This window comes from Nesoenas mayeri (assembly GCF_963082525.1).
Source record: "Nesoenas mayeri genome assembly, chromosome: 3".
Classification (NCBI taxonomy): Eukaryota; Metazoa; Chordata; class Aves; order Columbiformes; family Columbidae; genus Nesoenas; species Nesoenas mayeri.
Window position 1 is genome coordinate 47148161 of NC_137544.1, and position 22302 is coordinate 47170462.

The 22302-nt window shown below is 45.6% G+C and overlaps 1 protein-coding gene across 1 annotated transcript in view; it reads right to left on the bottom strand.

Moving 5' to 3' along the window:
* The window catches only part of SCML4 (Scm polycomb group protein like 4), a gene marked incomplete at both ends in the record, with an annotated part of 44780 nt that overhangs the window by 19903 nt on the left and 2575 nt on the right, over positions 1-22302 (bottom strand). Inside the window, 3 exons of the mRNA XM_080341936.1 lie at positions 10488-10682; positions 13881-14081; positions 16848-16977. Of these exons, the coding sequence (XP_080198062.1) occupies positions 10488-10682; positions 13881-14081; positions 16848-16977 (526 nt within the window). The remainder of the gene's footprint in view (positions 1-10487; positions 10683-13880; positions 14082-16847; positions 16978-22302) is intronic.

Below are 22302 nucleotides of genomic sequence, written 5' to 3' on the forward strand. Positions count from 1 at the left end.
TTTTCTATAATGGGTTGACCATATGTGAACTCCATATTTTAAGTGGCATGATATCATAGCTTTCTCAGACCTCATCTCCCCACCCCAGACAGGGCCAGCCCTTTCTCATCTCCCAGTCATTTTGAGAGGAGCCAGCCATAGTGTCAAAATCCTGTTGAGACACTCCTTGCACGGTTTTATCTTCACCTGTATTTTATAGTCTCCAAACTTGGCTTCAGCTCCTCGCACAAGGATGGCATCTGCCCTATCTGGGAGGCCGTGTCAGGGGAGTGGAAGGGGACAGTTTTAAGCAGCTGTAGAGATGAGAAACCCTGTATCTCAGCCTTTATGGAAGGAAAAATAAAGGTTGGGAAACATGAAAAGCAGATGCAGAGATGCAGAAGGAAATCTTCAGGTGGGTTTAATCATCAGTTCAGTCTACTGTTGGCCAGAGGAAGGGAGCAGAGAGATCTAAAGACTATTTAGAGTGTGAAAGATATGCCTTGGTTCTGAACTTCTATCTTCTGTTATAGCATCAACTCTTAAAAGATTAAAAAATAACTTTGTCTGCCAAACAGCCTCACTCATTTCTGTCCAGTCAAAAACAGACCATGGACCTTATCATGTAGCTTGAGCCTGCGTGCATTTTTCTAAAGATAAGAGCTTCCTATGATGGATTAAGACTTTCCAGCTCTGCTTACTGTGATTTACTCTGGGATTACAGCACCGACCCATTTCTTTTAGCTCCATTGCCTGTCCAGACATGCAGTACAATGAAAATATGATGTCACCCCTTAGCAGGCATCTCTAGACCATGTCAATGCTGCTCTCTGGTGCATGCATCTGCACCCAACATGCCTGGGAAAGGACTGGACCTTTTCCACATCAGCCCGTGTCCTTGGCTGGATGAGGAAAATGTTACAGGGAACAGCATTTGGGTTGTGGCAGTGGAGCTGAGCTGCTTGCTGCTCGCTAAGGGCACAGAGACATGTCCCTGGGGAGCCACAGCATCCCTGAGGCTGCTGCAGAGAGGCAGCGAGCGAGCAGGCAGCCCAGGGCATCCGCCAACAGCGGGTCAGGGCTGTCACACCTGCGTTGTTCCGTCTACAGGATAGCTTTTGCACAGGTTATAGGAACACACAGTTCCATCCACTGGGGGAGTGGGGGGAAACGGGGGTACTAGTCAGTCAGAACAGAAAAATGTAAATAAGCCTCATCCACTTGTGAATGTAGGTTTTATGAACACTGAAACCATGGCAATAAAACCTGCAGTGAATTCTCCAGGGTTTAGTCAGAGGCTTTACTGCACGATGTACCATGTCGTTGTGTCCTAGCTGCTAAAAAATATTTTGAGGTAACTGAAATGCCAAATCCCCCAATGAGAAGCTGCCAGTCAGTTAACATCAAGAATCTACATTTTTAGAGAATTTTCCAAAATCCAATGTTGTCCTGATTACAAGGACTTCAGCATAGGCAATTTTTTTTCATTATTTAAACGATTTCCCTTGAGTGTTTGCAGCCCAGACAACAACCACATTGTGTTTAATGCAGTAGAACCAGGGAATTAAACCAGCTGGGAACAGATCAACATGGTTTTATTGTCCAAACTGAGTAAAAAGGTAGAGTAAATTCACAAGCTAGCTGCTGACAAATATATTAGATTCAATAATAAAAGGTGCTCGTGTGTATAAATAACCCATGGAGGATTTTTTTTTTTAAGTGCTTGGGGATGATTGAGTAAATGTCTTGTGTTGCAATGGAGAGGTTTTAGTCCTATCTTACAGCGTAGGCAAATTGTTTTGGTACTGCATACCCACAAGTGAAGGCAAAGGCATTTCAATGACATAGGGATCCAGCCTTTAGAAAAAGTCTTCCTTCGGCCTCTTCTTCCTGATTTCAGACCTACTCCTCCTTTCTTTTCCCTTCTGCCTTGCTTTTATGTTACACCAAATTGTACATCACGAAAAGGAGATTCATCGGGGTTGTATAGTTTTGTGTCTTAGCACAGCAATAGTTCTGCACGAGCAGAGGGAGATGGGAAAGGCTGTGATCGATCTTTTCTGTCTCCAGCTTCTAGCAGTACCTAGAGGAGATTTTCTATCCAGGTAGTTTATAATGCACTCTGTATGCTTATAAATCAACATTGATAAAAGTCACAAAAAGCTGTATATAGAATAGACTAGATGAAAATGACTGTGTTATATGAAAATGTCAAGGTTTTACACGCTGTGATTCTCTGCAGCTGAAATACTTAGTGCATTTTGTTCTGCTACCTCCATGATGAATTTCCTTGAATTATTTTGCTTAGTTCTGGCTTAAAATATTTAATAGCAATTTTTTTTATTGAAAAACAAACAATTTGAGACACAAGAAGTGAGATGTCTAGAGCAAGATGCAGTAACTGCAAAATAAGCTGCATTTGCCCATTAATAACTAATCAAACTCCTCATCCAGGAGTTTGGTAGAGCACATATAAAACTTGAGTGTGTGCATGTGTTTATAGGTAGGTATAACATCTTTTATAAAGTCTTTGCTTCATTTCTCCCTGGCCAGTGCTGCAGGTCAGCTGGACTTTCTGATATTTCTTCTGGGGTTTCTTCTGTCATATAAATACAACATAACTGAGCCCTCAAGCCTTAGTTTCCCTTCACAGATCCTTTATTTTCCTGCCTTCTCTGCTGATGCTTCTGACATCCCTGGCCTATCTTAGTCACAGCAGCTAGGAACTCACCAATTCCCCTTTCTCAGGTCTTTTTATCCCCTCGTCTCCCCATGACCCTACAGAGCCAGTTTCCCTTCACACTGGTGTGCCGCATCGTGCCGTGCCACCGGGAAGCTGGTCTTGCCCCAGGACCCCATCCCAGAACTCACCCCCACCCTCACTGCGTTTTCTTTAACTTTGGCTTCTCTGCTGAAGTCCAGCAACACACCTTTTTGTTTAAATCACGTTTGTAACCTTACCTCTCCCATGAAGAAACCCACCAAAAATTACCTGTTTTACCCAAACCTCCATTAGCAGCTTCATTTTCAGTGACAGGTTGGAATGTATTTCTCTTGCCCAGCTGCTGGTGGTGGAACTCCTCAGCTTCACCATGACTTTTCCCATAGCTGCCCGTGGCCAGCACTGTCCCAGCACAAGCTCCAAACTGCACATCACCAACAGTTTGCTTCTGTTACTCTCTTAATTGCTTTAATCTCCTACTCTGCACTCATTTTGCCAACAGACAAATGTTCTTCAGGCAGATGCTGTGTGTTACTACTTTCCGAAAGGCACTTTGATGTACTCTGTATAATTACTGCAAACAAATAAATCCTAAGAAGCTGGGGAGCACCGTCGATTAAACAGGGGCCAAGATTTTTCAAGAAAAAAATGGATGTTTTATCTCCATGGAACTGGAAGTGCCATCATGTGTGGGTTTCCATTTATTTCCTAGTGAACTGGAAAAGGATGGAGAGAAACAGAAGGTAGATAAAGACAGATAAGTGAGGAACAGCCTTTTAATCTAAAGGGTGAAAAAAGAGAATAACGTGGGGAAAGAGAAAAACTGAGCTGAAAAAGATCTAAGCAAAAATCAGTAACGTCCCCTGAAAAAAACAATCTGAATATACTTTGAAAGCTGTCAAATGGAAATAGCTTAAACACAAGAATCCCTTTTTCCCCCTTCTAGCTGTCTCTGCTTCCTCCCATGGAGGTGCAAGCCTAGGTCCTGCTGCAGGCGTCACGAATCAGGCAGTCCCAGAAACAAGGGCCCTCTCGTCCAGACTCACAAAACATGAGCAGGCGTTTATCTCTTGTCCAAAACATTTATTCTTTTGTCTTTTACTTAGCAAGTGCTGGGTTTGCTAACTTGCATAGCCCCCTCCACTGCCACAGCCAGTTTTTCTATTACCCTGGCTGCGACAGCAATCCAGCAGCAAGGAGCTACACATCTGATTGCCGGCGGCTTTCACAGGCTATCAGAGCCTACACTGACACAAGTGATGTTATCTAATGTGGCTTGAGCTGGCACAAGGTAAGGATCCTCAGGATTATCCTTTTTCCCCCTTGCATCTATGAAAAATCTGGTGAGTTGTGCTGGTTAATGCACGCAGCACTTGGATGGGGTGGTAGGTTTTTCATCATCAGTTCTGGCCTGTGGCCTGCTGATCTGACTGCTTGAAATGCATATTGGATCGCAGGTATTTGTATCAATATTTTAAAAGTTTAGGAATGAAAATTCCTGATTCGACTTTAATTTAGGCTATTTAAAATCAAAGCCCAGACTCTTAACTTAAGACATCTCCTAAAGGAATCATATAGCTCTATGGAAAAGTCTTAACCAGCTAAAACAAAGTTAAAGCTAAAATTGAAGCTAAACAGAGTTACGATCACATGATTTACCTGACTGGGACTCTAAAAGAGTGTCCATACTTCTCCACGTGATTGCACATGTAAAGCTTGAATTAAACGCGTATACCCAGGGGTATTTTTTTTTTTCTATATTGGAAACAATCTCATCTATCATGCTTCATGCATTTACGCCCATCATTTTGTCCCCTTTCCTTGTGCATACCCTTTGATATGGAAAAATAAATAATCTTTTTTCCTTATTTAAAATCCATTTCATAGCTTAGCTCTGTCTTCTAACCTCTGGGGCTGCAGTCCAGGCAATCTCTAGCACTGTCAGTGCCATGGCTTAATACGTCTTAGGCTGAAGGACAGAAGAGCCTTTGGGCTTCTCCTCATCCACCTCTGGCAGCAGAGTTCCCACCCCCAGGGAAAAGCTTTTCAAAAGGGATGGATTTTCTTGCACCCCCTCAAGACTGTGGAGGTAAAACAGCCCAGCAGAATATGGCAAGGAGGATTTCCCTGGGGCTGACGGCTGGAGGGTTGCCTGCTTATAGCTCCATTGCTCAGCATCCATAAGGAGATACAATTTCATAAATTTAAAGGAATAGAAATGGATTCTTTCTTCATTTAGGGGTCAGCAAACAGTAATCACACAGCTTTAAGGTCAGAAGGGTAAATTTATCAAATTCTGCCAATTCTATAGAGCTCAGGCAAATTATATCGCAGATAAATTTCTTCTCTCCCATCCGTTTCTACTTTTATTTCCTGACAGGATTTGTCCTTCAGTGTCTATTTCTTTATTTTCTTCTGGTCTAGGTTTAAAGGGCAATGAATGCTAAAGCCTCTACTACCATCTTCACAAAACCTGCCCAACAGGAGCATTGCTTTACTCTCTCTTTTCTTTTACCCTCCTGTGTTTACTTATTACCCTTTGTACCATCTGAAACTGCCACTGTCCCTTCCCAGGTTTCCAAATGTCAACATGCAGCTCCAGCTGCAGTTGCATGTCTTTCTTGCTCTGCCACATGATTTTCCACCCTGGACATCTGACTTCAGGAAATAAGTCCTGGGGACGATGCTCCAGCTGTGTCTGGTCTGGAGAAGGAGGAGGCACCCAGCCTGCTGATGGATACATAGAAGGAAGGGAGGAAGGGAGGGAGGAAGAAAGGGAGGAAGGGAGGGAGGAAGGAAGGGAGAAAGGAAGAAAAAGATGCCTGCAGCCATCGTACCTTTTCTCTGCTCTACTGCAGGCTCTGCCATCAATTCAAATGGCCTGAAGACCAGACAAACTTTTTATATTAGACTTTACTGTGGCTGGATGGCACATGCAGTTCCTCTGCTCCCTTTCTAAGAGTGACCTTAATATTTTATTTATTGTTTAAAGGATAATGTGCATGGTAGAGCAATATATGAGGCAATAAATGGCCTTTGCAGGTAATTAAATGCTGAAGAGAGCCGAAGCTACTGATAGCCGTAAAAACCATTTATTCTGAGTGTGCTGAGAAGCCAGGAACACTGTTCCTCATAGCATGCAACAAGACAAGATTGAACAAACCACAGTACCAGAAAGGGGAAAGAAAACATTTTTCTTGCCCTCTCAGGGCCTGAAATTTCTGAGCTACTGTTTATTTGGTGCTTAAAACAGAAAATATTGATTGTAATAATATGTGGTTTTCTATCATGTTATTCTTCTTTTCCTAGCTGTTTTAGAAGGACTTTGCACATTGTGGTAAGAATTATTTCCCTCCTTGAACAGGTGCTGAAATAAAGGCACAGCAGGGAAGGGTGACTTGCCCACACGATCAATGGGGAAGTCTCTGACAAAAGTGTCTTATCTACCAGTCACACTCTTACAGTGCATTGCTACAGCGATTCTCATACCCGTATATAGGGACACTGATGTAGCATAGGATACCTCTATCTCCTGCTGTGTTTCTGCTCCATGTGGGGCCCTACCTCCAGCCACTGCCATGAGAAGAGGTGCTGTTCTCCTGTGGGCAGTGGTAGGAAACACCATATGGCATATATATTTGACTTGGATGTGAGGAGACAAGCAAGGCTGGAGATCTTATTCGCAGAACCTTCCTGTATTCCCCCATGATGAGGACACGGATATAGGGTCGCCACAGGAGTCCTTGCATAGAGAAAGATTCACTGCAGCTACACAAAGCCATGCTCTGTGCAGAGCACAGCAATTGTTTGACAGCACAAAAGCCCACCAGGTTCAGGACAGAAAGAGCAAGGAAAGGATTGACTGAAAGGGGGAAAAAGAAGATGCTCTTTAAGTTTGATACTTCTCACATAAGAGAAACTACTTCAGTTTCTGTACCCACCATCAGGTTGGTAAGAACTTTTATAGCAAACATGCTTTCCTCTGAAAAATAACAGCCTAATATTGTATACGTGTATGTCAACAGTATGCATGCATTCCAGAAATGTCCCTTTCTCACATTCACATCCAAGCCTCCATTAGCTCAGCATGTAAGGACTAACAGAAGCTGAATGCAGAGTGTGTGGATGGAGGCACTTCACAGGATCTCTGTTGGCTTCCCATCCATGCAGCCCCTGACACACTTCACAGGATTTTCTGCAAAGTTCACCCAGATCTTGCCACCATTTTAGTTCAAACTGCACTACCACTCTCATGGAAAATTCTGTGTGCAGATCCAGAGGCCATTTGAACCCAGATCCTGTGGGGACAGGTAACATCTCAGGATTATCTGTAACGCAGACCTGAAGCTGGGCACCTCCCAGATGACATCCCGGGAATCATCCCACAGCTGTTCCCCACAAATTGCTCTCATGAGCCAGAAAGTCCCCTTAGAGCTGAGAAAGACCCCTGGGGACTGTCCCCACATGTGTCAAGAAAAGGCAGTGAAGCCACTGATACTGCAAGAGGGCTGGAGAGGGACCCTCACCCCACATGTGGAGCTGCTGGGTGCTGGTGCAAGAAGCATTGGCAGGGCAGGCAGAGCACGGGGGCTCAGGTGCAGGGAGGGTGATGCACCACCAGCAAGGTTCACTACAGAGGCCTGGTGTGTGCGTACGTACTTCTTAGACATGTAAAACAGACGTTGTAAGTGATATATGCATATATCAACAAATCCCACCTGACCTGTACACAGCCATTAGCATCTGGCAGTTTGCTGTGAGCACAGGTGAATAATGGCTATGGGGCATGTGCTTCGGGGCAAGGTTAAAAGGTGACTCCTGTATGGTGTAAGTGGATTAATATGACTGGACATGATGCCGGCTTCTCCTCTCACTTCTGCCAGTGTAAATCAAGAGTAACTGCACCAAAGTCAATACATGTGTTAAAGTAATTGGTACACAGGGGCTGAAAAGCACATGATTTTAAAAGAAAGACTATCTTGATTACAAGCTGTAGAACAGAAACAATGAAAAATGTGGCTGCTTTGCATGGCTTCCTGTGGTGCTTTATTAAGGCCCTGCTCCTTCCATGCGAGCTCTATCCCAATAGGCGCCCTTGCAGACCTGGCGGAGAGAGAGCTCCTGCTGTCCTTATTATTGCCACTACAGGGAAACCCCATCTCTGTTCTGTCTAGCAGAGGTCCCCCCTGTGCTGACCTTGCTGCAGAGAAGCACTGACTCCCGGGGGGATGGAAGGAAATTTAGGCAATGCAGCATTAAACATAGATTCAGTGGCTCAAGCCTCAGTGCCTAAAACTGGAGTTATTCTGCTGGTGGCGATAGAGATGTTGAATACAGCCTGATGTGATGAACAGGAATATTATGTATCTGCCTGGCTCAGGCTGAGCACAGCATGAAGGGTGCAAGGCCATCACTCCAGTTCCTCTGCTGCACAGCCATGGATGGGCAGCTGGGCTGGGCACAAGCTGCCCCGGGGAAGAGGCAGCTTTTCCACCTCCTCCAAAAGTCCCCATCTCAAGGGCTTTATGTGGCAGAGCTGATTTCTCCTTCTGTGCCTTTGTGTGTGCTCTGGGGCCGAGCAGTAATCCAGTAGGTGGGTTTTCCAAACAACTGCACTGAAACCAGCTCCAGACTCCCAGCCTGTACTCTAGGGCACACAGTGATGCAGACAGTGGGTTCACTGGGCAAGATGCTGAGCTCCCCGCTAAGCACTCCCAGGCCCATGAACAGGCTTTTGTCATAGCAACCTGGCTTCGCCAAATTTGGTACACCAGGTTGGGGGTCAGTAGAGTGCTGAAAGTGTCCTCAAATCCTTTCTCACTGTATTTCACTTAGTCTTTTGTGGAAGGAGAGTCCCATTTTGGGGCTGCCAGCTCAGAGAGCCACCTGAGCACCCAGCTGCTCTGGATATGGCACAGCTCATCACAGCCTCCCTCGCTGCAGGGCCAGGTGGTTCCTCCATCACCTCTTCCACATCCCCATTTCTACAGGGAAGCACCCAAATCTCTGGAGGTCATGCTGACCCACCCTACAGCTCTCTGCCTGGCAGGCCAGTGGCTATCATACCTTGGGGTGAGCAAACTGGAGCCTAGTAGGGGAGTTTTAACCTCATGTATAACCTCTGCCCTCAGCTGTTTCACAGCTTACATTCTCCACTGTACCACAAGTGCTGCTGGTGATGGAGACATAAAATCCCCAAGAGCCGCTGCCTCTTCCCCCATCACACTCCCAGGCAGACTGGAGTACAGCCCAGGCCAGCAACAGCCCTGGCCAGTCCCGGCTGCACACCCCATGCTGCATCCACGGGGGCTATTAGTTTCCCCCCCAGCAGTGGGAGTGCCAGGGAAGAGAAGCCTTCCAAACATCCACGTCTCCTGTCTTGTCTGGGGAAAAATAATTCCTCAGTGGCTGAGCAGAGCCAGTGGGAATGGTGTCAGGGACATCTGCATTGAAATTATGTAGGAAGGGAGATGCTCAGAGTGTAAGAGCCGCTGTAAAAATTCCAGTTGTGGATTTGACTCCTATCACATGCAGACTTGCTGTGGAAAAGTAAATGCAAATGTATATGCGAATTAAAATGCAAACGAAAATGCCAGGCTTCTTGGGCTGCACTCAGTGTTACAGAAATCTCTTGACCTCTCAGAAACATTCAGGTTGCTGCAAAGGTCCTAGTCCAGAGGAAAAAAAAATGTTGCTTTTCAGATTGGGTCCCTGCTGTTCATCCCCCATGTGTAAACATGGCAGCTGGCAATTTCTGCACTGTATGCACAGCCCACTCCTGGCTTTGGTGTACAAAGCACACACTTAAGGTCTTCCTGGCAATCAAGCAGTTCATGGATCACAATTGTAGACACTAAAACGTCTTTCTTTCAGCTTACAGTATGTATCTGCTATTAACCTGAATGCATGAGAGACAGTGTGCTCCCCAAACACCCACAGGGTCGTTAATAAAAGAGAAGGAAAAATCATTTAAGTCAGGAGGAAGCCTGCAGGTGAGGCAGAGGTTCAGGGCCATAACTTTGCATCTTTCTTTTTTTCTAAACTAATTTTTGTGATGTTCATAGTCAGTGCCCCAGGGCAGCTTTTTGGCCACTGATTGCAGAAGGGGGCTGGAGACATGTCCTAGGTCCACAGGGGCTGCACGGGGCCATCACCCCATCCCAGCACGTTGGGGTGTGGGCAAGGAGGAAGTCTAGGTGTACCATCCATCCACCTGGGAGCCTGGTGCTGCTCAGGACAGGTGCTTCTCTGGACCACCACCATCCTTGGGTGCATCTTCCTCTCACCGCAGCCCCTACAGGCTTCGTCTCACAGGGTTAAGCACTAAACCAGAGACCTTGCTGGTGCCCACAGGCATTTTAATCTAGGATAAATTTCTCCTCTACCTTCCCACCTGCCTGAAACTTAAAGAACTCACCGTGAGGCTTCTACCCCAGGACAAGGTACCCTTGAGGAGGCCAAAAGTTATGGGAGAGAATTGACAGAAACAAGGAGAATGGGATCATAGGAGCCTTGTTTCCTTAGGAAAAGAGATGGAAGAACAAATGGATTTAGAGCAATAAGAAAATTACCCTTATCACTACCAGGGCTCCCCAACACAGTGGTTCTCACCCAGAAACCTCCTCTATAGGCACTGGGAAAATACTGCAAGTCAGCTCACTGCCTCCCTCTGGAAAAGTCCCACAGAGACCTGCAGTTCTTTAGCATATACAGTACAAGACCAAAAAAAGACAGTCATTTTTTCAGCCCTATTAAATCTTGAGCCCAAGCTGATCAAGCAGCCTACCTGCCTCCATCCGTCTGTTTTCATATACCTCTGGGCTTTCCGGCATGGTGTTGTACTGCTGGAAAGGCTGGTTGCTGAAGAGATTGTCACACAAGAGGCTGCGACAGAGCTTCTTCAGGAAGCGCAGGACATACCCAATGCTGTTCACTACCAGCAGGCTCAGGAGATGCTGCTTCCCCTCAAAAAAAGCTGCAACTGGAAAGCAAGCAGGAGTAATTCAGTACCTGGGGACACACAGCAGGAGGAAGAATGAGAGCAGGGGAAAAGATTTCACACAGGTATTTGTATGTCTTAAAAATTTTTACATAATTACCCCATCTGAAGGATGAAACAAACTAGAGGAGCTTAAGGAGCTGAGTTTGTGTGACCCCGATCACCTTCCCCCCGGAGCGCTGAAAGATGCCGACTGGCATGGCCAGCAGTGCAAGGATTTCTCATTTATGCATCCAACTGAGAACTGTATTGTATGATTGGAAGGAGGCAATTATGATACCCTGGTCTAAGGAAGGGGAAAGAAAACGATCTGCCAATGATGGGCTATTAGGCTGACTTCAGCAATACCCAAAGTTTTAAAAGATAATGGGGAGACAAGAATTAAAGACACGGCTGTGAATGAATAAAAGGTACCAGGGCTGTATTGGAGAGAGGCCTACCAGATTCATAATGGACCTTTTTTTACTGGTTTAAATGCATTTATAGGCAAAGGCAGGTTGACAGTTGTGGTCTACTTGGAATCCAGCAAATACGAAAAATCTTTCATTAAACTGGAAATGATTGCATATGAAAGGTGGGTCAGGAAATGATGACAGGCTCTGCTGACAGGAGATCCCAGACGCTGGAGAGGAACCAGCAGTGATGCATGCTGGCACAAAAAGGATTTTGTTGACACTGTAAGCTAGGAGGCATTGCCAATGGAGAAGGAGACTGGGAGATTGCATAGGAAAGATTGGCTGATCTGGAGGTCTGCAAGGATAAAAATGGGTAGAAAAAAAATACTAAAAAGTACACAGCAATCCATAATTTTTTGAGGAAGCTCAACATGACCTGATGGGAAGAGAAATTACAGGACAGGCTCACCAGATACCCATGAGCCACCAAGGTGACAAAGTGATGAAAGTCAGATGTATTTCAAGGAGGTATTGAACAAAGCACTTCTAGGAGAGACAGGGGAGTGTCAATTCCACTATATAAAGTCCTGGTGAAACCTGGGCTGGATTGACGGGCGCTATTCTAGTCATCTAGGCCCAAGAAGGCTAAATTCACACTTGAAGAGGTGCACAGGTGGGCCACAGCAATGTTCAGGGAACAGAAAGTTTCTCTGTGGCACTGTAGCCATCACCATCTCTGCTACATGGGGCTGTGGGAAGACACTTGCGCTTCTTTCCCTAATCCAGCGATCTTCCTCCCAATGTAGAGAGACCTGAAAGAAACTGTGTATTTCAGCCTAGCAGGTGAGGACTTCTCTCCAAAGATACATCTAAGATTGAACTCAAGAGTGAGAGAAGAGCAATTAAAATTCCTGGACAAAGCTATCAGGGAATATATTTAGCTAGGAATCAAAAAGGGCATAGGTCCCAGTCATGAGAGAGTTGGAGGAGTCATAACAGGCCCACCAGGATCAATTGTAGGACGACACATTCAGGTATCAATAGGTTTGCAAGGAGGACCACATGATATAGCTGCCTGAACTCTACCACCTGGAAGGTTTTTTCCAGTCCTACAGCATCTAGTCACTACTAACAAGTATAAATTGCAATTTTGGGCTTATATTCTTTGGGATAACTTCAGAGATTTCCTGCTGGCCTGAGCTGCTGTAAAGGATCATGCTCCACAACTGGATGAGCATCTGTGAGCCAAGCCATAGGAAGACTGGAAAGCCCACAACAAAATCTGTCTGTGCTGCTGCTGGGCTGGGAGTGAGCTGCAATTTCAGAGCCACACCATGACTAGGAGGCCATTCACCCCTCCTCAGTGATTAGAATAGGCATGAAGTTAGGAGCAATGTCAACCAGGGGCTTTTAGCTCAGATACCTGAAGCTGAGACAGCTCAGATGAACTGACCAAGGGCTTTGGCCAGCTTGGTGCACAAGACGACTCTACTGCTTCTAATGAACACAGAACCAGGCAAAAATGAAGCCTTGCATTAAATTACTTCAGTCTTGTGTTTCTGTGAACAAATCTGGATCATTCTTGGGGTATGTCTGGTGTCCCTTAGGGAAGACACACCTATGACTGGAGGGAACTAGAGGAGAGGGAGAAAGCAGAATCTATATGCTGCACAGAGGGCCAGAGCCTGGGCTCCCACACAAGAGGGTCCCAATGGCACAGCTGAGCTGCTGAGGTCCCTGCAAAATTGATTGGACTTGCAGTTCTTGCATGCCTGACTCATCTGTGGCAGCTCACTGGAGATCGTTGTTCCCATAGTCTCATCATTGTTTCATTCCCACTGCATCCTCATGTGTTAAACAACATGGTCACACAAAACTCTTGCTGTGATTAAAAGGCAAGTTCATGTTCAGTCTGAGAGCCAGGCCGGGGGATTCAGAATGGGACATGTGAGACTCGTCAGGACACAGCGAGAGGTGTCACCGCAGGAAGATGAGGAGCTCCTGGGAAGCTCCCTCTGATCTCTGATTTGCTCTGATATATTCGTATAGCCCTGCCATACAGAGAATTGCTGGGACTTTTGCAATTCCTAGAGCTGAGAGCTGTTTTGGCTTGTGAACTGCAGGCAGAGGACACATCAGCAGCTGAACTCTGTGTGAGTTGTCCTTTAGACAAACATGTGGTGGCAATGTGTGGAACAAGGCAGGCTTGCAATGCTGCTAGTCTTTATATGGCTGCATGGACAACTGGGCTCACATGTCTGGCCTCAGCAATTTCAAAGACCAGTGAGCACAGGACTCTGCAGCTAGTCCTGTTCCTCCCATGAGTCACTGCTGCAATTCTCACTTTCATCTGACACCAAGCCAGCTCCTGCAGCAGCTCATTTCACAGAGGCAATGATGAGGGGCAATGGGCACAGACTGAAACATAGGAGGTTCCATCTGAATATGAAGAGAAACTACTTTGAGGGTCCCAGAGCACTGGAACAGGCTGTCCAGAGAGGTTGTGGAGTCTCCTTCTCTGGAGACATTCAAGACTCTCCTGGACACATTCCTGTGTGATCTGCTCTCAGTGAACCTGCTTTAGCAGGTGGGTTGGACTAGATGATCTCCAGAGGTCTCTTCCAACCCCAAGCATTCTGTGATTCAGTGTGATTCTGTGATGTTCAAAGCTGGTTGCCAGCATGCTGATGTGAATGGGACAGCTAGGACAGTCCTGGATTGAGGATCAGGTTAAGATTTCAAGCACTTCCCAACTGGCCACAAACCCCTTACAAAAATGCTTTACCTGACACCATCTCTCCCCCATAGCCCTGCTTGATGAGGGAGAAGACCGCCTTTTGCTGGAGGGCGCAGTCGATGCAAGCCTGCACAGCCTGCTGCAGGGCTGCTGATGGTCGCTCTGGCCCAAAGTGCTCTGGGAGCTGCTGCACTTTTTTTCTGTCAAGGTACGGCCCCAGGTTTCCTTGCTTGTTGACGTAAATGCAGACTGTAGACAAAAAATCCCAACAAGGTTGTTACAAAACGTCCCTGAGAGCATCCTAGCAAATGCTAGCTGTATACACGTCTATTTATTTTGCAAGCTCTTCCTGGTGAATTACGGCCATTTGCGATGGCACAGCCAGGCTTCCTTGCAACGATCACCAATGGCCTAAGTGAAGTGAGCTTTGCTCTGTGTCACAGGTGAGGATAAAGCTACAGGCAACTCAAGAAGCTCCTGTGTGTGCCTGGGGTCTGCAGTCTTGCAGACTGCCTTGTCCATGCAGCTGGTGACCAAAAAAAATGCCCAAGGAGTGCGGGGCAGTGACTAGCAGGGGTGACCTTAAAGCATCTGGTAACTCCAGCCTTAGGCGTTTTTTGGCTTTGTTTGTTTATTTGTTTTGCCTATGTGTTTTTAAACTGGTTTATTGAGAGGCCCTCTGAGAAGGACTGCTCTGAGGTCAGTTTTGGGGTCCTTTGGCCTCAATTTGTACTGGGGGTGGGTTAGATTGGATATCAGGAAAAATTTCCTCATGGAAAGGGTTGTCAGGTGTTGGAACAGGCTGCCCAGGGAAGAGGTGGAATCACCATCCCCAGAGGTGTTTAAAAGACACATAGATCTTAGGGACATAGTTTATTGCCAGTGTTATGTTAATGGTTGGAATCGATGATCTTGAGGGTCTTTTCCAACCGAAATGATTCTATGATAAATGCAGCTGTAATTTCTGGAGGGTTATGCTATGCTGAGCTGTATATGGCAGCAATGGCAGTGCAATGAGTGCAATGGCAGAGACTCTGGTCTTTGGGAGTTTCCTGAACCTCCGTGCCCAACCCAGCATTCTGTGAACTGCATCACCTCAAGGCGTGCAGTGCCATTTGGGACCACAGTCACACCACTGAGCCACACGGGTTTGGTGAGGGATGCCCCAGCCTCCCCACAGCCAGGTCCCGCCTGCCTCTTCTCACATGCCATTGCCTGCAAAGGCAGTTTTTCTACATGCCATCAGGCCTGCTGACATTAGCCAAAAAATCAGTGTTCTCTGCTCACTGGCATGAATTTATTTTAAGCTTGGCTGAGACTAACTGCTTCTTGGAGGAAGCGGAGATAACGCTCTGGTAACTAGGGGCGACCAAGACACAGCCTAAAGTCAGGCTAAAGTGAGACATATTATAATAGCTGGCTGAGTGTGCCTGAGCTGTCGTCTCTCAGACAATATAACATTATCCTCTGACAGAAATCAGATACATGACAAAAAAAACCCATCAAGCAGAGTGCAGGACATGATGACAGCTGTGTAAAGTTGCAAATAATTTACAGTTTGCATCACTGTAATGAAAATCTAGTACGACTGTCACAGCACACTCTGTTACCCCATCCCTCACTGAACAGTGAAAGGGGCTCAAGCAGTATATCCTGGGTAAACAGGAGGATAATAGCAATCATACTTATCATTATATAGCACTTTACACCTTCCAAGTGCCAAACAAATAAAGGGGTAACGCAACTAAAGACAGCAGCAGGATGTATGAACTGCAGGGGGCTGCCAGGGCACAGATTTCCTGGTGTGCCACCATGCCAAACCTTGCCAAATCTGCAGGATGTGGGTTCTGCCATGACAAGCCACCAGTTTTGTTCAGGGTTCTGCTGTGCAAGGGATCCTGCAGCCAATGTGCTGGGTCCCTCGCTGGGGAATGGGGTCAACTATGGTCCTTTCAGTGAAGACAGGGAGGTAAAAGTTAGCTTGAGCCTGCCTTGACCTCCTGCAAGCCCTGCTCTGGTGGGACCCTGTTGGGAAGGTGCTGGTGGCACAGTGATGGGCAGATGGACATGCAGGACATCACATCTGCGGAGCCCAAAACGGCCCACGGAGCCTCCAGCTCTGCAGCTCCCCCAGTGACCTGGTGGGGCTGGTGGACTGTGCCTCCTTGTCCCCCTCCAAAAGCAGCACCAGACACACTTCTCAGGGCAGCGCTTTGAAACACCACTTGGCTAATGTTTGCCAAGCACTTTACAGTCTTTGCATGTGAAGGGATAAATGAGAATAAAATATATTATTATTGTCATTGTCGCTATGTTTAGTATCATTCTGCTACCAGAGCAGATGGAAAACTTCTCCTCTGTGCATCCCAGCTAAGAAATAATGGGATTTATGTGTTGTGTTTAGATTCTAATGTTATCTAATCCATTTGTCTGCTGAAATCTCAGGGTAAATCAACTGTCTTGTTGATTTTCTTCTTATTTACATCAGTTTAAAAGCATTTGCCTATGTTATTTCTGGTAATATAAGCAAAAAAAAAAAAAAAAAAAAAAAAGAATAAGCCTATGTTTTCTCTGCTTACAGCCAGAAATGTCCAGGTCTGTTGCTGTGATAAGGCATTGGGGTTTATGTGCTGGTAACCCTGCCTACAGTCAGACTATGGCTCCTCCGTCCTCCTTCAACCCACAGCGGTAACAGACGCTTCAAGTTCACAGCAGAGTTTAGTCAGGCCGTTGCAACACCTTTGATGGGGCGAGTGTTGAGTATAAAATGGCCACATTCATGAGTTGTTGATGTCTGCATTTCAAGAGGAATGGATCTGACACCTCCACTAAACTTGACCCGTGGCAGTTGTAATATAATCTTGCAGGACATCTCTGTTCTTTCCCACCGGTTGTCAGTCTAATCTGCACACACCCCATTTTCATGAGCTCCACCCATTCTGGAAAGCACAGCATCTGGCTGTCAGCCCCTGGTTCCTGCTCACTCCTTGGCCCAGGAGCACCGGACACTGGTACCTGTGAGAGCCTGTGGGGTGGCCGAGTTGGGTATCGTAGCTGCATCCTGTGGGATTGAACTAATATCTGGCTCCGGTGTGCTTCTTGGTGGAGAGACCGCTAAGGGAGTCATCAGGACACGAGACTTCAGCTGCAAAAAATAACCGGTTGGGTAATGAAAGTATACGCAAGATATTCCAATTTTATCTGGGTATGTCACTCCCTGTGGACTCGCGCTCATTAGCAATCTGCTATTGCATCACTTTCTCCAGGCCGGGAGCATCCATTCTACTCCCGGGAGGATACTGGATTCTGAAGCCTGACTGATTTGCAGCAGACAGCAATGCCTTAAGTTATGGAATGCAAATATTATGCCACCCACGGGTAGTTATTTACACCTGAGCAAATTGGGTCTAACAGTCTAGCAAATCAGTGCAATGGCGTTTTATGACTCATTTCATGTGGGTGTAAACAATTCTCCACAACTCAGAAACACGAGGTCTTTAACTACATCATAATTTAGGGCCAAATTCTGCTCTTGGTTACAGGGGTGTAAATCTTGTGTAAATCCAGTGGCACCAAGAGGCTACTTTGGGCTGACACCCATGTAAATAAGCTCAGACCGTGGTCCATAGTGTGTTGTTAGCAGGTTGTAAATACAAACTGCTGCACTGTTGCACCCAGTAATCTTCATGACCTGAAGCCCAGCTTGGAGAAGTAAAATTTACAGTGCAATATCACTGTGTCTTTATGCTGCCAGTACCTGGTAACATCTCACCTGTCAAGTGTTGATCAGGTCCTCATAATTATAAAGGGCTGTCATGATGGATGTGACCTGAAGGTACCACTTTCACTTTTTCTTTGGCAATGAAGGGAAGTGGGGGCAAAGCAGAACATCAAGCACATAGCTGGCGGTTTTATATATTTACATACATTGCACTGAGCTGTTCTTCTGGCAGGTGGCTTTTTTGTTGTTGTTGTTTTTCAGCAGCCAAAGGTAAAAATGCTATAAGTGACAAGTGTAAGAATGAAAAGGATTTTTTTAGCCCTGTTAAATTTTACCGAGTATTACTTCTCTCAGAAAAAATTTACAAGGTATACTTTAGGTAGAAATGAAGCCAGATCACTACCTACAAACTAAGCATTGAGCAAGTAGTCTTGGAGAGTAGAAGTCATTTTAGATAAAGATTTATTTTGTCCATGGCTATGATTACGACTGTCTAAAATAATGGTCACCATTTCAGTGTAATGGTAAAAACAGAATGCTGGGGAAGGGAGAGGGAAGGCTGCTGGACTTGGTGCCATCCAAGTGAGTTTTTAATCATTAAATCTTCAGGAGTTTGGATCATTCCTCAGTTACTGGCTTATCCCAGTTCCCTTTCCAGCCCTTGAACCTTGTACACCATCCGAGTGTGCGCTGTCCCACCGGAACCACCAGCCCGGTGGAGGTGGGACAGTCCCCAGGAGAACTCCTTCTCTGCCTGTTCCCCGGCTCTTGGAGGCCCAGGCAAGCTCGCGTTCAAGAGCAGATGAACAGAGGGCAAGACCTGTGTAAACTCTCTAGCTTGGCAGCTACTCCTTAGTAGTTTGCTGTTCTAGCAAACAGTTTACTGCAAACTAAATTGCAGCAGTGTGTGCTCTGCAGCCTCTGGGTACATATAAATGCCATTTTGTTAGGGGTAGCAGAGAACGTGCCTTCATTAGATCAAAGTAAAGCAATGCCTGATTACAAGAGACAGTACACTAGCAAACATGGCTTAAATATCTCCTGGCCACTGAAACTCTGAATAGTCCCTGAATATCACTAAGTATAAATCTCAAAGTATTTAATTTAAAAATGTCTTTTCTTGGACTGATTCTCCTCTATCACAAAGCCAACCCAACCAACCAGCTGACTGACTGAGAGCTTGGCAGTAGAGAGCGCATATACATGAAAGTCAAAAGAAATAGTGAAGAAGAGAGAGAGAAAAGGAGACAGGGAAAAATCTGCCAGAGCACTTTGGGAAATCCTTGTGGTAAGGCATTCGAATCAGCTTTTCAATATCAAATGTCATAAATTTTAATATGCATAGCATGACATATAAAAGGCAATGTTTCCTTTAAAACAAGATACACAACCAACCCCCTGACTCTTATGAACTTTCTACCATGGAAAAGAGATCTGAGAAAGCTGATCATGGATTTAGGGTAGGAAATAAGTGTGCCTACTTCACCAAAGTCACAGTGCATTAGATACAGAGAGAGCATGGGCTTTTTTGCCATTGATGCTGGCTGTTGGCTTGTCTGAGTACGCAGTGGCCATGGAGAGGGAGGACCCTGTTGAGTCCTGGAGTTTCTGTTATGAGTTGCACACCCCTTTGGAGCAGTCAGGATTAATCTAGCTGGTATTTCTGTCATCTCACACCAAAAAAAAAGAAAGTGAAAGAGGGAGAAGAACATATAGCTTTTTTTTTTTTTTTTCCCCTCTTCTGAACAAGTTCTCTGCCAGCTTGTATAATAAAATACATAATAAAAAAAAACCAAGATGAACCACAATACAAACTTTGGCTGTACTTTTCTTAAGTCAGTTAGATCACAGGTCCTTGTGTTTACGGCTCCTAGTTCCTCACTTGTCCTGACAACATATTTGCTAAAAAATGCTGAGTTTCACCCCATCCTTACAGACCTGTGTCCTTCCAGCCAGGAGTACAGAGGACTTCCTGGCCATGAAAACTCTTGCTGCTGGAGAGACAATCACCTCCAGCCCCTTCAGATGTGCATGCAGATGTGCACCAAGGTGAGTGGAGCTTCCAAGTACATGTTTGGGGGTCCTTGGCTGTACCTCGCACTCTCTGTGCATTTGGTTGTGGGTAAGGAGGCTCAGCACGAGAAAGCCAGGGCTCAGCTCAGTCACCAGGGCAGAGAGGGGTCAGCACTGTGCTGGCAAAGGCAAAACACAGCCCAAGGTCTTCCTCACCTTTTCTTCTTGTGCCACGCAATAGCTTTCTTCTGCACAGCAAAGGATGCAGAGGAGTCTGCCCGCAGCCTCCTACATCTCCTCAGTGTTTTGCAGTGAATGAGGCAGGTAAACTTAAGAGGAGCATGTGTAGCCTTGAAGTCCAAGGCTATATCACAGGACAGGTGAATAATCAGGGCACTTTAAGGTTGTCTGTGCAATCTCAGTCCCAGTGTGTCCAAATCCTGACTGCTTATTTGTCATCATTAAAAGTGACTTCTAACATTAAAAGTGACTTCTAAGGCAGCAGGAGAACCTATGCCCTGTAGTGGAAAATGTCAGTCCAGGTGCCATCCTGTGCCGGGCAACTCTCACTGCCCACCCACCTGCAAGGAGCTTGTGAGGTCTTGGCTGACAACTAACCATAGGCTGGTGCCACCTCCCCAGATGGGAGCTGCTGCAGTAGCACAGGGGAACAAACTGCCCTTGGGGTGCTTGAATGGGGCTAATGCTTTGTTCCCCTCTGGGACTGATGCGGTGGTCTTTGCTGCAGCGCTGCCCCACGGGCATGTTGCTCCAATGTTCTCTAATACTGCAAATCCCACCATGATGCGAACAAAGCCTTCCCTCCTGCCGGCTTTCTAGGCAGCTCTTCAGGGCTGCCCCTCACTGACAGCCAGAGAAATAAAACCGATCCATCTACTAACCTCTCCCCCAGCTGCCAGAATAGACTGTCGTTGTTTTTTTCCTAGAGATTTAGACAGTTAGAATATTGTGTTTAGGGAAAATGTAACGTTTTATGGCAAATAGCTTCACATCAGGTACAAAACAGTTTCTGGAAAAACAGCTGATGAAATTTTATAACCAAAGCTGTGAAAAAATAAACAGGGTAGCAAGGAAAAGGACTTTGCCTGGTGGTGAAGTGTGATGAAATGTCATTTTAGGAAGACATAGATATTTACTTTAATATCAATGAAAACAGGCAATGGGTCATCTGGCTATAAAGAGCATGTGATTAAAAATGTCTGTTATTCACATCTTGGTCAAAATAAATTTAAATCTGGGCTGTAAATTCCTAGTTTGCTAAAAATTCAGAAGTATTTTTCCATCTGTTCTGTAATAATTCAGCTATCTGGTTGCTATAAAGAATTTGGTCCTCAGCCATTTGGGCAGGGAGTAATTTTTTAAAATGCATTTAAGTCTCATGGTATCTGAAAGTCATGCAATTAGCAAGCTAATTAAAACAAGCTAGAGTTCCCCATCAAAAATTGTAATCTTTGACTCACGCTAGGGAAGCATTTTTGATGGAGAGGGGTTCACTTCAGCTGAGCACAGAGCATATAAAGGCGCCTCACAGAAAATGTTGCTTCAGTCTACAAATCCTATAGCGCAAATAAACAGTGCCAGATGCCTCGGATGCTGCAGCTCATGAGTGTCAGCTCCAGAAACTTAAGCCATCAGTTATAAAAAGATGTCTTTTTACTCATAGTCACTCGTGGAGAAATAACATCATCTCAGATCCGCTGCTGAAGGAGGGATACCGTCACCTCCTCACTGAAACCCTGGGGATAGGGATGGGGAGGAGTGTGTGGTACCCAGTGTGGGGAAAAGCTTGCCTTTTGAAAAGGAGGGGGCAACAGCAATCAGCTGCTCGGCCACCTAGGTCCAAAGTGCAATGTTACTGCAGCATTTTAGAAAATTTCACTCTCCCTTTTCACTTCTCCCACTTAGAAATATGTGGTGATTGGTGAAAGGCCTTTTCACAGGTGGATGGGTGCATTTGGGGTGGAACAAAACATACTCCCCAGCAATTTCTATTTTCTTTTTTTTTTCAAATTACAAATAAAATGTAAATGCCAGAATAAGAAATGGGGGTCGGCAAGACAAGCAGGGGCAGATGGGCTGGGGTCTGCTGAATCTCTGCGTAAAGGTCATTGTGATATTTGGCAGATCATCTAATCATCTTAGGGACTCAATTTCACCGAATCTCCAAAATAGTATTACCCCAGACTTGGATGGTTTTTGACCTAAAGACCCTATAAGTGATCCTGTGTTGCTTGTAATAATTTAAATTATTGGTAATAACAATTATTGGTAATAACAAGTAACTCAAGTAAAACAATTCAGGTGTTTCTGTCCCACAGTTTTAACCTAATACTGAAGAGAAAAATAAGATGTATTTACATATTGCACATTTTACAAAACACTGGAGTATTTGCCCCAGTGTTAGCTCAGATATGGAGCTCTATTTTGGACTACAGCTTTAAAATTCTGCAGTAATTCCAAGGGGGATACCTGAGCCTGCTGTCAGGTTGGCTCTGCTCGGCTGCTGCTGTTAGATCATTCATGTTACTGAAGTTAAGGCTTTTCAGAAGAAACGGGAAACTGCAGCTGGAACTCTTTCTCAGCCATGAAAGATCTGTTTTCAGCACATGCTGAAACACACTTCAGAATGTGCCTCCACAGCAGAAAGGGATATGAATGAAGTAGGGAGAGCATGGAGAGACAGAAGAGAAGGCAGAAGATGAGGAGAATTCATTA